The sequence below is a fragment of the Pseudopodoces humilis genome, chromosome 1 (genome assembly GCF_049639895.1).
Source record: "Pseudopodoces humilis isolate 2021_Gansu_Grassland_sample_001 chromosome 1, ASM4963989v1, whole genome shotgun sequence".
In the NCBI taxonomy this organism is placed as follows: domain Eukaryota; kingdom Metazoa; phylum Chordata; class Aves; order Passeriformes; family Paridae; genus Pseudopodoces; species Pseudopodoces humilis.
Genome location: NC_142200.1, coordinates 91,148,125 through 91,163,911, shown reverse-complemented (window position 1 = coordinate 91,163,911; position 15,787 = coordinate 91,148,125). Strand labels below are relative to the sequence as shown.

The 15,787-nt window shown below is 40.9% G+C and overlaps 1 protein-coding gene across 1 annotated transcript in view; it reads right to left on the bottom strand.

Annotated features, from left to right (window-relative positions):
* LOC148185166 (uncharacterized) overlaps window positions 1-15,787 on the bottom strand; it is a 164,262-nt gene that overhangs the window by 53,557 nt on the left and 94,918 nt on the right. The window contains exons 2-3 of the mRNA XM_088053667.1: window positions 6,858-6,925; window positions 3,284-3,344 (exon numbers count right to left, since the gene is read on the bottom strand). Of these exons, the coding sequence (XP_087909793.1) occupies window positions 3,284-3,344; window positions 6,858-6,898 (102 nt within the window). The 5' untranslated portion in view covers window positions 6,899-6,925. The remainder of the gene's footprint in view (window positions 1-3,283; window positions 3,345-6,857; window positions 6,926-15,787) is intronic.

The following is a 15,787-nucleotide window of genomic DNA, read 5'->3' as shown; positions in this document are numbered from 1 at the left end:
TCCCATAGTAAATATCTGTTCTGTACAAGCTGACACAACAGTAGTCAATTCATTGAGCACAGACTCATCTTTTCCACGAAGGCATTTAGCATCTTTGCTAAAACTGTCTCACTAGCAATTTCAGCTAATAAGAAAATGAAGTTAGTGCAATGCTCCTGAAAATAAATTCTGAAGAAGACATCCCTCTGCTTTAATAGAAATTGAATGCAGTCCATTTCTCTTTCCCCATGTCCCAAACAACACATCAAAACAACGTTTAGCAAGTGAGCTACATTTCACAACACCCTTGCATCAGAGGTGAACTTGGCAGCATAAATGCACGAGAAAAGTTGGTTGTTTGGGCTTTGGGTTTTCTTTCTTTTCTGTGCAGCCTGTTTTCTCCCATTGCTTTAGAATTGCCCAAGATTACTCCATTTTCTCACTTGTGTCTCCAGTGGCTTTTAACCCTCTGCATTGCCTAAGTGTCAACACCAGAAACCTTTTCCCCTGCCCCTTGAATTCAGGTTCCCCAGAAGTGCTGGGGAGCACTGCTGTTATTTCCTGGCATATCCTACCTGAGTTTGACTCAAATACCATGAAATCACAGGTGGGAGAGAGGGAGACAGGTGTTTTAAAAAACAGGCATTCGAAGTTCTCTTTAACCAAACAAGGGGGAAAGAGCTGAGGACATCATCCAGAGAAGGTCATCTATAAGGTTATTTTCCCCCATTTTTCAGTTTTCTTAATGGTTTCAAAGATATTATTTTCTCAAGTGCAGTGGTGGTTAAATAGTATATGGAAAATGTTATTCAACTTGACATTTTCTCTCCAAGTAGTGTGGGCTCTATAAGATGGGTCCTTCTAAGTTCCTCCTGTGTTCTTTGGTAGGAATAACTGCAGGCCAGTTTGCATGTTTGGTACAGCTCATGGACATGCATCTCAGAAAATTTGGCCCATAAAATTCTTTCTCAGATTTCTCAGCTTCTCTGCCCAAGAATATTAGAAATGTGACACTTGAAATCTGTTTTCCCAAAACATTTGGTCTGGTCAAGCGCCTTCACACAATGTATGTGGCAGGCAGATGCAATGGGGACACAAACATGGCTGAGACAAATGCTTACCCATTCAGCAGAGGACATGTGCATCTTTTCTTGTTTACTGCTGCTAGACAACTCCATACACTGCTGGTAATGACTGTATCTGGGGGTTTTGGGTTTTTTTGGGTGCTTATATCTTACCCAGTAGCTTTGTTCATGCAAATAAAATTATTCTTAACAGTTTGGAAAACTTCCTTTGCTTTAACTTGGAAAGGCTGAATTCAGTTTCCATGGACCTCAGTGGGAGCTGGATTAAGCTGTATGACAAAATCCTTTACCTCTTACCATGCTGCGACTGCAGAAGGTGCTGAATATCCTTTTACTGATTTCTTAATTTATCCTTTTGTGATTTACCAAAAAGTCTTACATTTCTTCCCATATGTTGGGTTTTAATGAGCTTCTGCAACCAAATCGAGCCAGACCTTCTGCTCTTTCTACGGTCTCTAGCCATTTCAGAGCCCCAAAGCTTCAGCCTCCACAGGAGTTGTCCTGCACCAAAGTCAAGGAGATTTGCAGTATTTCTCACTCATTTTTTCACATACTCCCTCTCTGGAGTATGTTTATTTTTCCTTATGACTGTCTTGCCTATCCAAATAATAACTCTGGGAAGGTAGAACTGCAGACGGGGACAGCCATATCCTCTTACAGCCCAAGGGGGAATAGGGGGGACAAGAACTTTACCTGTAAAGTTTTTGTATGAAATCTAAAAAATAAATGGTGTATTTACCTTAGCTAGCATCCATTTTCAGTTTGATAAATAGGTACAGTTATCCCCAGGACATCAGTAGTAGGCATAACTTAAAAAGAAATAGAAATATGCTATTTTTTCCTTCATAAAGAGCTCTGCCAGTCTTTGTTTTACTTTGTTTTACTTTCTTTGCTTCTCTTCAAACCCGTTAGTTTGATGTCTTTGAAGATCTTTTTAAGAACAGTCTTCTATTTCGAAAAAACATGTCAAATTGGGAAGGAGGCTCCCCAGAAATAGAGCACTGTTTCTACAGAAATAACTCTGATTGATGAATTCTACATAAATCACCAAATAAAAATTATTTAAGATAATTAGAATGCCAAGTGATGGCAGCTCATCTGCTGAATTTAATAATTACATTTAAGGGCCCCCATGTTCATTGGAAAGATAATCTTCACATGCTACGTGGTGCTGTTCCATAAGACATCCAAGTCAAATGTGCTTTTGTTTGTTATTCTTTTCAGAACATGGTGGTTAATTTAATTCTTGTTTGATACGTGCTGAAGTACCTGAAGTGCCTTCAGGCACTCCAAAGATTTCTACCCTCTGATAATAAGACATGAGAGAAAGCATCATGATATTTATAAATTGTGAAACTAATCACACCCAGACTTTGCTACTGAATAGATTTTGATATAGTTACTCTGGATTTATGCCTCTATAGGTTAAAAAAGAAAACCATAACTTTCAGACAAGCTTGCCATCAAAAATGGCAATATTGCTTTGAGCAGAGCAGATAGAATCTGTATTTTGGATTTGCTCTGTTTTACAACACCTTTAAAGAACAGCATGTAACCACAGGCAGCTGTAGATCTAGTCTTACAAACTATGCCAAAATAATTAAAAGAAAAAAAAAAATGCACATGTTCCCAAGTTGTGTCACTTGCCCACCACTGGAGAAAGAATTTTTAAAACAAGCCCTCTATAATGTTTTGAATGTTCAAATACAAGTCTGAAACAGAAACTTCCAGCACTCACCATGCCTCAAAATAAAGTGAAAATTTTCCATTCAAATCAGAAATAAAAATAAACAAATAGGAAAGGCAATTTTCTTCTCTGTTTCTGTAAATTAATTTTAGAGATGGGCACAAACCATAAAACTCAGATTCGGATATAAACCTGGGATCATATGGCTCAAAATGGAGCCAGACCACCACCATTGCTGTCAAAAAGTAATAACTGGTTAGTTAGCAAAGTTCCCTATCTCACAGTATATCTCCTGATACACTACATCATCTTATATCCTGTGTTGATGCATCAAAGATCTAACACCTTAGGACCCTGTGACAAGTATAATAATTTTTTTTTTTTTAAACAAGTACATAGCTGGGATAAAAATTTTTCACTAAAAAGTTTGAGCCTCATTTATGGAATCTCATACAAATCCATTTCACTTAGTGAAAGACAAATTCTACTTAAAAAATCCAGGAAGAAAGGATATTTAAATACAGTGACTCACCAAAAATATGATCCCAGTCTTTATGTTGACGAGCTCCTGACAATTCCAGTTTAGTCTGGGACTAAAAACAGAAGCAGACAAATATTTTAATACATGAGCTTTTACAGAATGCATTCATACTGGACAAAAAGGACAACATGAAATGGATATAGTAATATTTTTCATTTTAGGAAAAAAGTTTATCAAAGACTATCATTCAGCTAATCAAATGTGTTGCCAATATTTGTTATTTGATACCAAGGAAATAAAGAGACTCGATAAAGCAACTTGGATGATGACAAGTAATAGGGAGCTAGGTCCTAGACACCCACATTGCCTCCTTAATCATAACAGTTCCTACATTGTTTAAAATATAAATCACACAAAGTGGTCAAATACAGCTTTAATTCTCAGTGTAATGATTACATTGGTCGATTTCCAAGACCACAGCTAAAGGCCATGAGAACTTTTTAAATATTTTCCCAGCCATATACATATTGTCCCGAGAATAAAAAAAATAAAAAAAAAGGCAGCAAGAAACCAAGAAAGAAAAAAGCAGAAACCATATAGAAAACATAATTGTGAAATAAAACCTTCAACAGGGAGTTATTTCTCTGCAAGTGAGCTTTGAAATTACAAGGAGACATGAAGATTTTGATCCAGCAGCCCACTGAATTTTCATGATCATTTTGGAAGGTGGAAGGGACCACCTATAGTACCTTGGACGTCCTTACAATGGGTTTGAGGAGCTTCAGGTTTCTTTCTTTCTTTATTTTTTTCCCTCTTTTTCTTGTGAGAAACAGACTGTTCATAAAAATTTATTTCAAGAGCTTTCCCTTCACTGTCCTGTGCAGAGCTACAACAGAGTGCTATTAGCATCTGGTTCTGCATATGCCTAGAAGCTCATTCATTTCAAGCCACTTGCAGAATCAGGGCTTTGACATGTGATAATTTCCTAAAAAAATCTGATATGGATGGAGTTTTTTTCTCAGAATGTACTTGAAATTTCAAAATACTCCCAACTGCCTGCTAGTCTCCTCTCAGGAGACTAACCTTCTGAGGAATCTTTTCTCATAGTGTTCCAATAAAGAAACAGCCTGACAAATGCGTAGTATGATGAAAAGAATCCTGAAAGACATCAAAATAAAAATATGAATACAAATTTACAAGCTGTATTAGTCATAATTAACCAGTCAGGAGAAAAAGCAGCGTATAAAGACCTGCTATGTAAAAAGTATTGAATATTTTAGCAATTCTTTAGGAAGGTACTGAACTTTCCTTGCAATTAATTATTCATCCATAAAACTTTCCTTATTTCCTCCTCAAATTACTGCAGAACTTTCTTCTCCTCAGTGAGATCAGGGGTGTAATGACATGCATGTATACAGTGCACAGACAAAAACACATACCCATAAAAAAAGCTGCATCAGATACCACCCCCAACTTTCCCCGGTTGTACATTTGATGCTTGCTGGTGCCATTAAGCAAACACAAAACAACAGCAAGCGCATTCTGTTGAAATGTTTAGCTAAATGGAACCAAAACAGTCACAGTTCACAATTTCATAAATACATTAATTAGAAGTGTCTCCAAATAGCATGTGATTTTGAATTATTAACATAAAACACTGCATTATAAATGACTGCAAATTGCATTCCTTAGTGCTCTCCATGCTTAATTTATTATGCTGTAGGAAAATTTGCAAATTACTTCACTGTTTTATATTTAATGGATAGTTTTATATGTATATTGTTTCATTAAGATAAAATTAAACCACTGTGTATGTATTATATGCCTTTCCAGTGACATAAATGTCACTAGAGACCCTCTGATTTTGTCAGAAGGGGAGCGTGCTTTTTGTCATCTCCTGGATTTCATAAAGTGGTGAAGTTTGGAGTTTCTGCCCTTTCCATGCCCATCCATAATCCCTTCTTCCAGACAGCCTATTTCCAAAGTTTGCAGATGGCTCTGCTGAAAAGTTCCCTGCATTTTGGAAGTATGGATGGGGGTGGTGGAGAAGCCAGGGCTGCTCCATGGTCTGAAGGCAAAGGAGTTTTTCCAGCAGTGGACTCTGCTGCCAGGGCAATGCAGGTGCTGTGCCGCCTGTGCTTTGTGGGGGAAAGCGAAGGTGGCGAGCCAGGTGTTCCTCCTGCCCTGAACCCCACAAGCACAGACACCTCTGGAAAACCACTTCAGTCTCCCAGGAAGAGGAAAAAAGTGGCTGGCATGGGCTGACTTGCTACATAACCAAGGTTTTTATTGTTTTATCTTCCTGCAGGTGGTAAAGGATGGAAACAAAACATATTAGGAAATCCTGGTGATGCTAGGTGGGGATATGTGCCTGGAGAAATACTGGGGAGGGAAGGTGAAGGACACCGTGTATGAAAGGAAAATTCATTAACTATGTAAATACAAAGACATCCATCTTTGACAACTTCTTTGTATGCTGTCTGTTCTTAGCCATTTGTCTTCCCTATTTGTAAATTCCTCAGAAGAGGAACTGCCTCTAACCATGTGCTTGTTGAGTGCCTGTTACGATGGGGACTCGACTTCCCTGAAAACCTGAAATGCAAATAGACCGTAAATAATAGATATTATTTATGATACATAAATAAATAGCATTGGGCCATGAAGATGCATCCTAGATGTCTTTAAAAAGGTTGTTTCATTCCATGTTTTCACATCTTTCACATCCACATCTTTGGTGGATGTGATAGATATTTCTTTGAGCTCACTTTCAGGCCTTTTCAGAAAACTGGTTACCTGAGTGCATGGGTTCTGTGTAGATTTCAGTGATGCTTTTGTTTAACAAAAATATAGCACAATAAAATACTGCAGTATGGGTAGGAGGTGGAGAGATGGCCTGTTCGGGAAAGCTATAAATTCTGCTGTAAGTTGAAATTGTATTAATGAAATTGAAGCTACAAGACGATGCATGCATGAGAGAGAGGGAGAGAGAGAGAGAGACAGCCCTCTGAGCTATTCTTTTCAAGTAATGAAGATGAGACTCTGTCAGAGATTGAGGTGTCAAAACTAGAAGTGCTGGAACAAATTCACAAATTAAAGAGCAACAAGTCACCATGACCAGATGGCATACATCTGAGAGCTCTGAAGGAACTTAAGAATTAAGTGGTTGAGCTGCTAACAGAAAAATATGCAGCCTTTCATTAAACTGCTTCCATGCCAGAGGACAGGAGGTAACAAATACCTCGTCTCACAGAATCCGAAAGGTGTGTTCCTGCAAGCTTGATTAAAGCTGCAGATTGCTTTTCTCTTTTCATCATCCTGGCTTCAGAGTGAAGTTGGGCACATCCAACAAAAAGTGCTGCCCTCAGCTGATGGGAGCCCCTGGTGAAAGCCAGCAGAAGCATTTTGCTGACTCAGCATACAGAACTGACCATTAACCCGGCTATGGCTAGGGGCTCTTGCAAGGACTGACTTCAGTGATAATTAAAAAACTACTGCCCTAATTACCCCCTACATTCTTAAACAGCATTTGGATTCCACAAGTCCCCCTCCCTGGCAGTATTTTTAGGGTAGCTTCTTTCCAGGACACATTTATGAGTATGATGAGAGGACAAAGCTATCATCTTACCTATCCAGGAACATCCTTCTGGTTTTATCTTCCACTTCCATTTCCTTATGATCCAGATAAAAAAGCTCCTTGGGGTAGCATTCGGAGGAGAAAGCACAGAGAGGAAAAATAATAGTTCAAGGTTTTCCTGTGCAGCACGTACCATGTATTTACATCATCGTGTAGATTTTAAGGTGTGTGTTTGGTCACCTAGTGCTGTAGAGCACAGCTGCTGTGCTGCTGCTCATGTGCAAGCCTGCACAGAGCCCAGCTGATGCATGGGAGGCCATGCAGACCTGGCCCCACAGCCTCAGGTACCCCCCATGTGCACAGATCATCAGTGCAGGGCATCAGCAGAGCACCCCTGCCCTCTCCTGCCAGGTGTGCATGCAGACAGATCTCACCTCCCCAGAGGCAAGGCTGGGGGGTGCAGAGATCTCTGATCACATCTTCTGGGTGTTACAGAACAGACTTTTTGCATTATTATGCTCACATCAGGTTGACTACAGTATATCTTCCTGCTAGGTGCTTAGGCTTTGACAGACAATTTCAAGATTTAGGAAAGTCATCTGTACCAGCGAAGGTCTCTACTAGTCACTGGTACTATTAAAAATATGTCTCTCTTCCAGAGGGAATCTACTTTATACTTGACCTTCATGCCCAGACACTTTTTGTGTTCTTAGGTTAACGAAGGCCCTCAGGAAACAAGTTATCTCTTTGAGGATTACAAATAGATTTCAAACTATCAAAACAAGAGCTGTGGGAGAACAGCTTAGCCATCCCCAAAAAATATGTTGAGATTTAAAAAAAAAAAAAAAACAAAAACAGAAAGAAGATGGGGTTCTTCTTCTGCAGCAGGACCTGCACCTTGTAAAAGCTTTCATGCGTGACAACTAGAGACTCTTCTACCATTTCAAAATATTCAGAACTGGAGAACTGTTATCTAGGATACACAGAAAAGGAGGGGGAACATCTGCTTGAGAATAACCAGACATTTGGTGCTTCAGACACATATTTCCAACCTGTAAGAGTGAGACTTACATCCCTAGTTCTAGTGAACACCCCAAGCTACTACTCAGGGCGAAAGAAGCTCTTTTTCTAGTTTGGATAAGAAGTTGAAAATGAAACAAACACATGTGCAGAAGGTTTGGGTTCTTAAAAGTATTTTTTCCCCACAAATTAAATGCTATGCAAGAGAAAACTTTTGGCCATGAGAACTCTTGCTTGTTCAGGGGCTTCCTAGCATCCTGAAACCACTTCTCTTGCATCAGAGGACAGCTGTAGAGCAGATGTTAAGAACCCCGGATTCAGATGCATGGGCTGGAAGCCAGCTCTTACCTTGCCGGTATTGTTCAGCCTGGCAGTCAGACTGGAGGGTCCAGTGCTTGAGGACTCCTCAATGAATGAGGAGCTTGAAGTGTGTGGGATTTTTTCTCTGAGGTGGGGGGTCTAGAGAGAAAACCCTTTTCTCTCACAGATGTAACAGGGAAGTGTTGGTTACATCATCTGTACACTATAACAACTTTGGAATTATGATGCTTTTTTAACCTTGGATCATACCTAGCTAGAGTTGATGCACTGGCACAAAGAAGGAGGAAGACTGCTGCTGTCTTTTGACAACAGTTGAAAAACCTGCTTTCTTCTTCCAGTGCATATATACTCATATTTTAAAGGAAAACATAGATGTTTGTTCAGGCAAAAAATTAATAACTATGAACAGTTTAAACTTTGATTTAATTTCTTGGTGTTCTTAAAATACACATCTGTTAGTGAGCAGCAGTGGATGAGAAGAAGTCCAAATCTCTCTAGTAGCAGTTTGGGTGGGCTGGAGAAGACCATCATCTTTTTCCCTCTAGTGGACCTGCTGGAGAAGATGGTCTATTTATCTCGATATCTCAAAAGTCCTTACTTTTCTTTCGCTATTAGCAAAGAGTCATCCCTCCCTCATCTTTACATCAGTTTCTATCTTCAGAAAGGCAAGTTTAAGCAGATGCATCAAAGTTCTCTGGGTGGTCAAAGCCACTCAATCTTCTCCTGGAATGGACAATCCCAGATTTTAGGTCATGATGGAAAGTCCCATCATGAGTGACTTTTGTATTTTCAAAATCTTTTGGAGGAACCGCAAACAGATGTTCTTGCAGAAATGTGGAAAACAGGATATGTGTGGGAGTCCTTGCTGGGACAAATGGTGGCAGTCCTGTGGATTAAGTAATGGCCATAGGCCTTAAACTCAGCAGAAGCCATCGGCTTAAAAATATCTAACCCTCCCAACTTATTCCCTGTGCATTCCTTTCATGGCAGTCACTTCCTTATCCTAAATCAGGCAGTAAATATGGGCAAATTCACAACTTGCTCTAGTGACTTTTAACCTAAAAATGCAAGCTGCTTTTATGTTTTATCACAAGTGAATTCCATGCATGACTATGAAAACCCAAGTTTTCCCATGCTTGAGTCAAATCAAGGCCTATGCCAACATTTTTGCAGTCCCTAGGCTGGAGCAGTGCAACTTATTCTTGGTGAAGACATCACTGGAAAACTCCACTTGGTTCAGAAAATAGAGATCCTTTAAATACTCTGCAGTGGTCACTGGCTACTTTCAAACAAACGTGTGGTGCTAACCAAGACTGACAGATCCCTCCATGTCAGGGACCCACTTCACAAAGAGCCAGACATTTTCTTTATGTCCCTTGAAACCACTGAGCTCTCTGGGCTTCCTGCAGACCTTGATGCTCTCCCAGGAGACAGTCCCAGCGAGCTGCCATCTCTGAATCTGCTGGATGTTTCATAGTCACTTCCATCTCTATGCTCTTTTGGAATCTCCAGAAGCTCAATTTGATAAGCTTCAAGTTGGCCTGAAAAATGCAACTGTTTTTCAAATCTCAAATTGGCTTTTGGCAAAATTTACCTCAGGCTCTATTTTTTATGGCATCTTTACTGTAATCATTATTTTCTTCTGGTTGAAATGATAGGCAGGCAGGCACAATGTATGAAATGTATGAAACTCTTCAGAAAGCAGACAGATACTCAATGAAACAGAAATTATTTCTTTGTGAGCTAAAACAGGCTCAAATAACAGAATCGAGTTGACCTTGAGTGAAAACCAAGCATGGTTTCTTGGCTCACAAGCTGAAGCAGCTTCAGGACTTTCATCTTTCCCTAACAGAGTTTGGACAGAGAGACTGGTGAATGCAGAGTGTGGCCCCAAGCAGGCAGTATGAAAGCGGGTTTGGGAAAGCCAATGTAATCTGTGTGTTCTTACCACTGGGACAGCTCCTGCCTGCTGGAGTTAATGGAGGCAGCAGCTCTGGTATGGTGCCAGGCTTCTCCCCAACTCCCTATCCTTCTCAATCCAGCCAAAACTGTTCATCTGGAAATTTGGGGAATGATGAGATCAGCCTAAAGCACTTCTCCAGCCAGTGCAAGAGAATTCCACAGCGGATGGACCAGCTTGCTTCTGTTTGATGTAGCGCAGCACTTAGGGTAAGGTCATTAACTTTTCCAGGATGTAATTTCTTTCATTTTGTGGAAGTCTCAAGTCCCTGAGCTTTGCTCAAGACCTAGAATCTAATGTCTTTTTCTATTTTCTCCCTGACAAGTCTCAGAGATATTAAAAATCAAAAGAAGACTCTAAGGAGCAAATAAAGTCTCTTTAAAGTACTGTTCCACTTTTGTGTTAACTCACAGAAGCTTTTTGCTCTCTCTGCCTGGCCCCAGTCAGATCTTGTATAAAAGGGAAAAAATGCACTTAAAAGTACTGTTTTCTTTCCACTTCCCCCTCCACCTCAAATCATTAGTCTTTCTGCATTTCTCTTTTATTCCCAGACTGGCTTGTGCCGAATCAGATTATAATACATTAAACCTTGAAGAAACACAAAGCCTCTCCAAAGTGCTCTTTGGGGTCTCCATACATGTGTTCTCTTGCTCTTTCCTGCAATAATTGCTGCCATCCCAGGGTCAGCTCCTGTGTGCAGGTCCCACTCCGACACACAGCCTCACCTCCTATCGCTGAAAAATGAATTCAGAGTGGGGTTTGCCTGCACGTCGCCTCTGCTTTCATGCACAGAAGCAAGGGAAATGCCTTGTCTGCAAGGATGTCCTGCCCTACTTTTCCAGGCTCAGTCCCTTTTTGCAGAAAGGGGTTTCTTCAGCTTTTTTGGAGAAATAGGGATGGTGGTGTTCCAACCCACTTCTCTGGAACACCTTTATTCCCTCTGCTAAAGGCAGAGCTGTCAAATCACAGTCCTGGCCTGATTGGCATCTATGCCAAGGCTCCCCTGATTTCATTGAGACCATGGCCCTCACACCTGTGGAGTCAAGTGAAGACAGCCAGTGATGGGAGAAGTTCAACCACATTTGTGTTTTCAGAAGGAAACACTGTCTTAGCTTGGCCTTTGAGCAGGAAGAAGGTTCTATAGGGATATCACTGCTGTAAAGAACAGCCTCATCCTAGGACAGCACGGTGCAAAGAGTTGAATATAAAGCTATTGCCAACCACATCGACATCAGTCAAAAAAGAAACAGAAATAAAACACAGTGATGAACACACCCTGAGTGTTATTAGACTCATTAGTCACAGTTATTGGAGAGCAGCAGCTCTCGTATTCCCAAGTAGTACTTCCCACTCCCCATAGGAAGAACATAAGAAGCTCCAGGAGGAGCTCAAAGGTACAAATAGCCCTCATCTGTGGTGGCCAAAGCTGCTTTATCATGTGGCTGCTAAAGCTCCTGAGACATCTGCTGCTGCAGAGGAAGTCAAGTGAAAGGAATGATCCACAGCCGTGGGTGAGCTCTGCACCTGGAAGCACCTGGGGACCACTTCTGCCCACTCAACACCATTATGGCTCAGAGCACAAAAGCAGTTATGAACCTACAGTAAATGAGTCATTGCGAGTTCTGCAGAAAACTTGTTACTGGGAGAAAAAAATATATCAACCTGAACACCTGACAGCCAAAGAAACATCAATGTGTTCTGAAGGCACGTAGCAGCTTTTTTTGGCTTCTGCAGGGGCAGAACACACCAAAATCCTTGGTATCATCAAAATTGGCATTGTGTTTTTCCATGAGGCCTTACACACAGAATAAATCTGTATGTAAATGAAAAATTTTTCTTCAAGCCACCAACTCATTTCCTTTCTTTCTTCTGGAGCAGTTGAGTCTACATTTCTTCTGAGAGTGTAGGGAGAGAAGAGTGAACTAATAGGCACAGGCTTCCACCAGCTTTGTTAGAAATCTTGAATTCCCTCATGAAGTGCTACTCTTCTCCCCATCCTGATCTCTTCCTCTGAAAAAAGCCTGCATTCACATTTTTGTGGTGGTTTAACAAAGTGAGAAAATGGGTCTACGATGGAAACAGGTAAGGTTAAAATCCGTTTCTACTCTTGCCCTAAGCAGGAAATGAGGAGATACCTCCCAAAGTGAAAGACTGGTTATCTAGCTTACTGCAGTGCTATGCCAATAAAGAAGCCTTTTTTCTATTTAAAGAAGTAATATAATAAAATGTTGGTTCATTTCATTATAATAGTTAGGAAGGATTTGCTACTTTCACAGCATAAATTTAGATTAATTTTTTAGATTTGACAACGTTATAAAAATTATATTGATTCTGAAATTATAATTTTAGATTGGTTCTGTCATTTTAGCCTATTAGCAGTCTTTAAATGAAGTGATCCAATGTTACAATCAATCTTATCTTCCATTATGCACTTCCTGGTGCTAAAAAGTAAGATCGATTCTAATTAACTACACTGGTTCAGTCATTTGGGTAGTTTGTTCAGAAAAAAAAAAGTTACTGCCCTAATATCAGTAAACAATTTGTTATACATTTATGTACTGAATTTATATCCAAAACAAGTGTCACTCCTCTGGTAAAAACAGTATGGTTGCAACTCTCTAAAATATAGGATGGCAACATTAGTGCTACTGGTTTAGCCAGTGCAACACATGAAATATGTTCAGGGTCCACATGAGGTTTAAGAAGGAAAGCAGGGTTAGCAAAAAAATACTTCCTCTGCAGCACAGGCTGTAAATCTATATGAACTTTCAAAGTGACTTGGAAAATGGCATTTCCAACAGGCAGCTGTGGCTAAGACGACAGGCTCAAATGCTGCTTTAAGAGGCCATGATGGTGAAAATAATGCTTTGAAGCAAGCTCATGCGATTTAAATATGAATCATCTCAAAGTCACTTATTTCTTCTAGCATTTCCTGGCTTCAGCTTACACTGGGGAGACCTTGACACCCACCTTGCCCTGTGCCAGTCTCAGACTCCATAGGCCACTAGCATTCAAATGAACTCTGTAGATGTTGGCATAGGTGCAGGGCTGTGGGGGACCAATGTGCTGTGATCCGACATCAAATGAACCTGAAAGTCTGATGAACTCTTGGAGAGAAAAGCAGAAGCCAGAAAGGTAGACTGATTCTAAAAGAGAAAGCAAATTCTAGATTCTAGAAGGAAAGCAAAGGCCGACCTCTGGTAAAACCCTAGGGAACATGTACGTCTCTTGCAATTTTATTTCGTAGTATGCTTAAATCACTCTCTTAAGTGAAACACTATTACCTCAAATACAAATCTGTTCATTTTCTCATCTATAATGCTCATGCCTGGAGTCTCTTCTAACTGGTTCTTTGCTTTTCCATGCTGCAGCTTTAAAGAAATGCAGCATACACACCCTCACCACTAAATCAGCTTGTCTATCTGTCACATTCAGGGCAACTTGGAAAGGATCTACAGCTCAACGGATGCTAGGCTTGCTTTTCCAATCACTACCACTACATCCTTTTGTGTGGATCAGTGTGCTGGGGAATGAGTAAAGAATAAGAAATGTGGGCCTGGCATCCTGCTGCAGAGTATTTCTTGACTTCCTTCCATTTATAGGCCCCCACACATGCTTTGTTCCTATTCTCCCAATGGCATCATCTTACTAAGAAGCCAAAGTGCTGAAAAGAACTGTGAAAGGGAGCAGTAACTTTAAAATGTTTCACTTACACATGGCTTTCTTGTTGTTTTTCTTTAAGATCTCAACCTTGGTCATTCAATGGAAAAAGTTCAGAAAATTACTGTGAGCTGCTGTATCTGCCCACTTTGAGCTGAAAAAGTATCTTGGTCAGGGGAAGAGAAGTCCTGCAGAGGAAAAAAACCCATGTGGATGACAAGTGGACTAGCACTGTACTTCCCAGCAGGCCCTCAAGTATTGCTGCCAATTATCATGAAGCTTGCCAATAGTTCTTAGGAAGGGGAAATCTCAGAACCCCATTTCTTGATCGGCTCCTTTTATCCTTTCCTTGAACATGTCTCAGTACTGAAAATGTGCTGGCTGAAAAGATTGACTTTGGATTCTGTGGAAAGCCAATGCAAAATTACCCTGGATGATGCTGGAAGCTTTTGCATGGGAATATCCTTTTTATGCTGACGGTTTGTTACTCAAGTGACAGACAAATGCCTGGCAAGAAAAAGTCTTAATTTCACTGTTCCTGCTATTGCATTTGTATTGCACACTATCATTAATTATTTGCCATCTTGTAAGAAGCCTTTGGGAGCCTGATTCTCCACTGCCTCACACCTCATGTAATCATTTACATCAGTGCAAAGTGAGTGCAAAACACTCTCACTCGTCTGCACACAGCGGGGTCCAACTCCAGCGGCATTCCAGCAGGCAGGGTGATGGAGAGTGAGTCTGGAAAGCATCAGAGGGTGCATATGCACACACTCTTGTTTGCACAAGACAAGCAGCATTGGTTCACCTTTAACTGATGCCACTGGAGAAGCAAGAAGACAGACTCCTGACTACCTCACAGCAATGCCCTAAAGCTTCTTGAATCTCACCACCAGCTGCACGAGGTGCCGCTGACACTTTGCAATGTGAGTCTGTCACTGACAGTGGCATGTGGGACATGTAGCCTGCTCATGGTGCTTTGTGGGGTCACAGGGGTTCCTTTCTGCTACAGCCCTAAGGAGCTGCTGGGATGTTCCAGATCCCCCTCCATGCCCAGGGTTCCTCCCCTCCTGAGCTGGGTTTCTAAATGCAAGGTGGGCATTGCTAGCTGGGCTGTGGATGGGAAAGGCAAGGTCCCGGGGCACCTGAAGGAGAAGATGGCTGGGGTGATGTGGAAGGAGACCATGATGCATGGCTATGACCATGATGCAATGTCACCCAGAAAAAAACAAAAAGGAGTGGTAGCAGGACAAGGTGAAAGATAATTGTGAAATAGAGGAGGTGACTTTTCCGCATAAAAAATGCTTTTGTTTCTTTCCCATTTCACAGGCAGCATGTCTATTAAATGTGGCTTTTGCTGCCAAAGGACTTGTCATATTACATTAGGTTTAGCAACTTCTGCTGTGGCAAAGTGTGCAGCGTCTCCCTTCACATAAAGAAAATATTTTCACAAGTCTGTTCAACCTGCTAACTGTGATTACAGACAGTTGGCCCCTGACATGACATTTATTGCTCCAGCGTCCAAGCAAGAGCCTCACAGCACTGCCCAGCCAGCTACCTGAAGAGCACATATGTGTGTGGAGATCTTAAACAAGTTTCTGCTAATGGCTTCATTTTGTTCCCTTTTAGTAGGTCTTTAGCAGCTTGATAGAATATGTGGTACAGTAAAGTAGTAAAAATAAAAAGAGTACACGCAAGCCCCCTCTTTTTATGCTCGCTTTGAAAGGTATGATATGATACAATATATTATATCCATTTGCTGCTGCAAGTGCTCTTTGCATGCATATTTATACTTTGCTCAGCAAAATTCATCATAACTGAGAATCACCACAATTGTCTACCGCCACTTGAGAGACAATCTCACACAGAGTGAAAATAAAGGACAGTGAGAAACAACCCCAAAACCAGAGACCTGCAACATGTGCTGACAACAAACACAAACAGGTTGACTTAGTGGGGTGTCTACATCAAGGAGTCTAAGAGGTGGCCGGCTAGAGGAAAGTTTGCCATGAAATAAAAA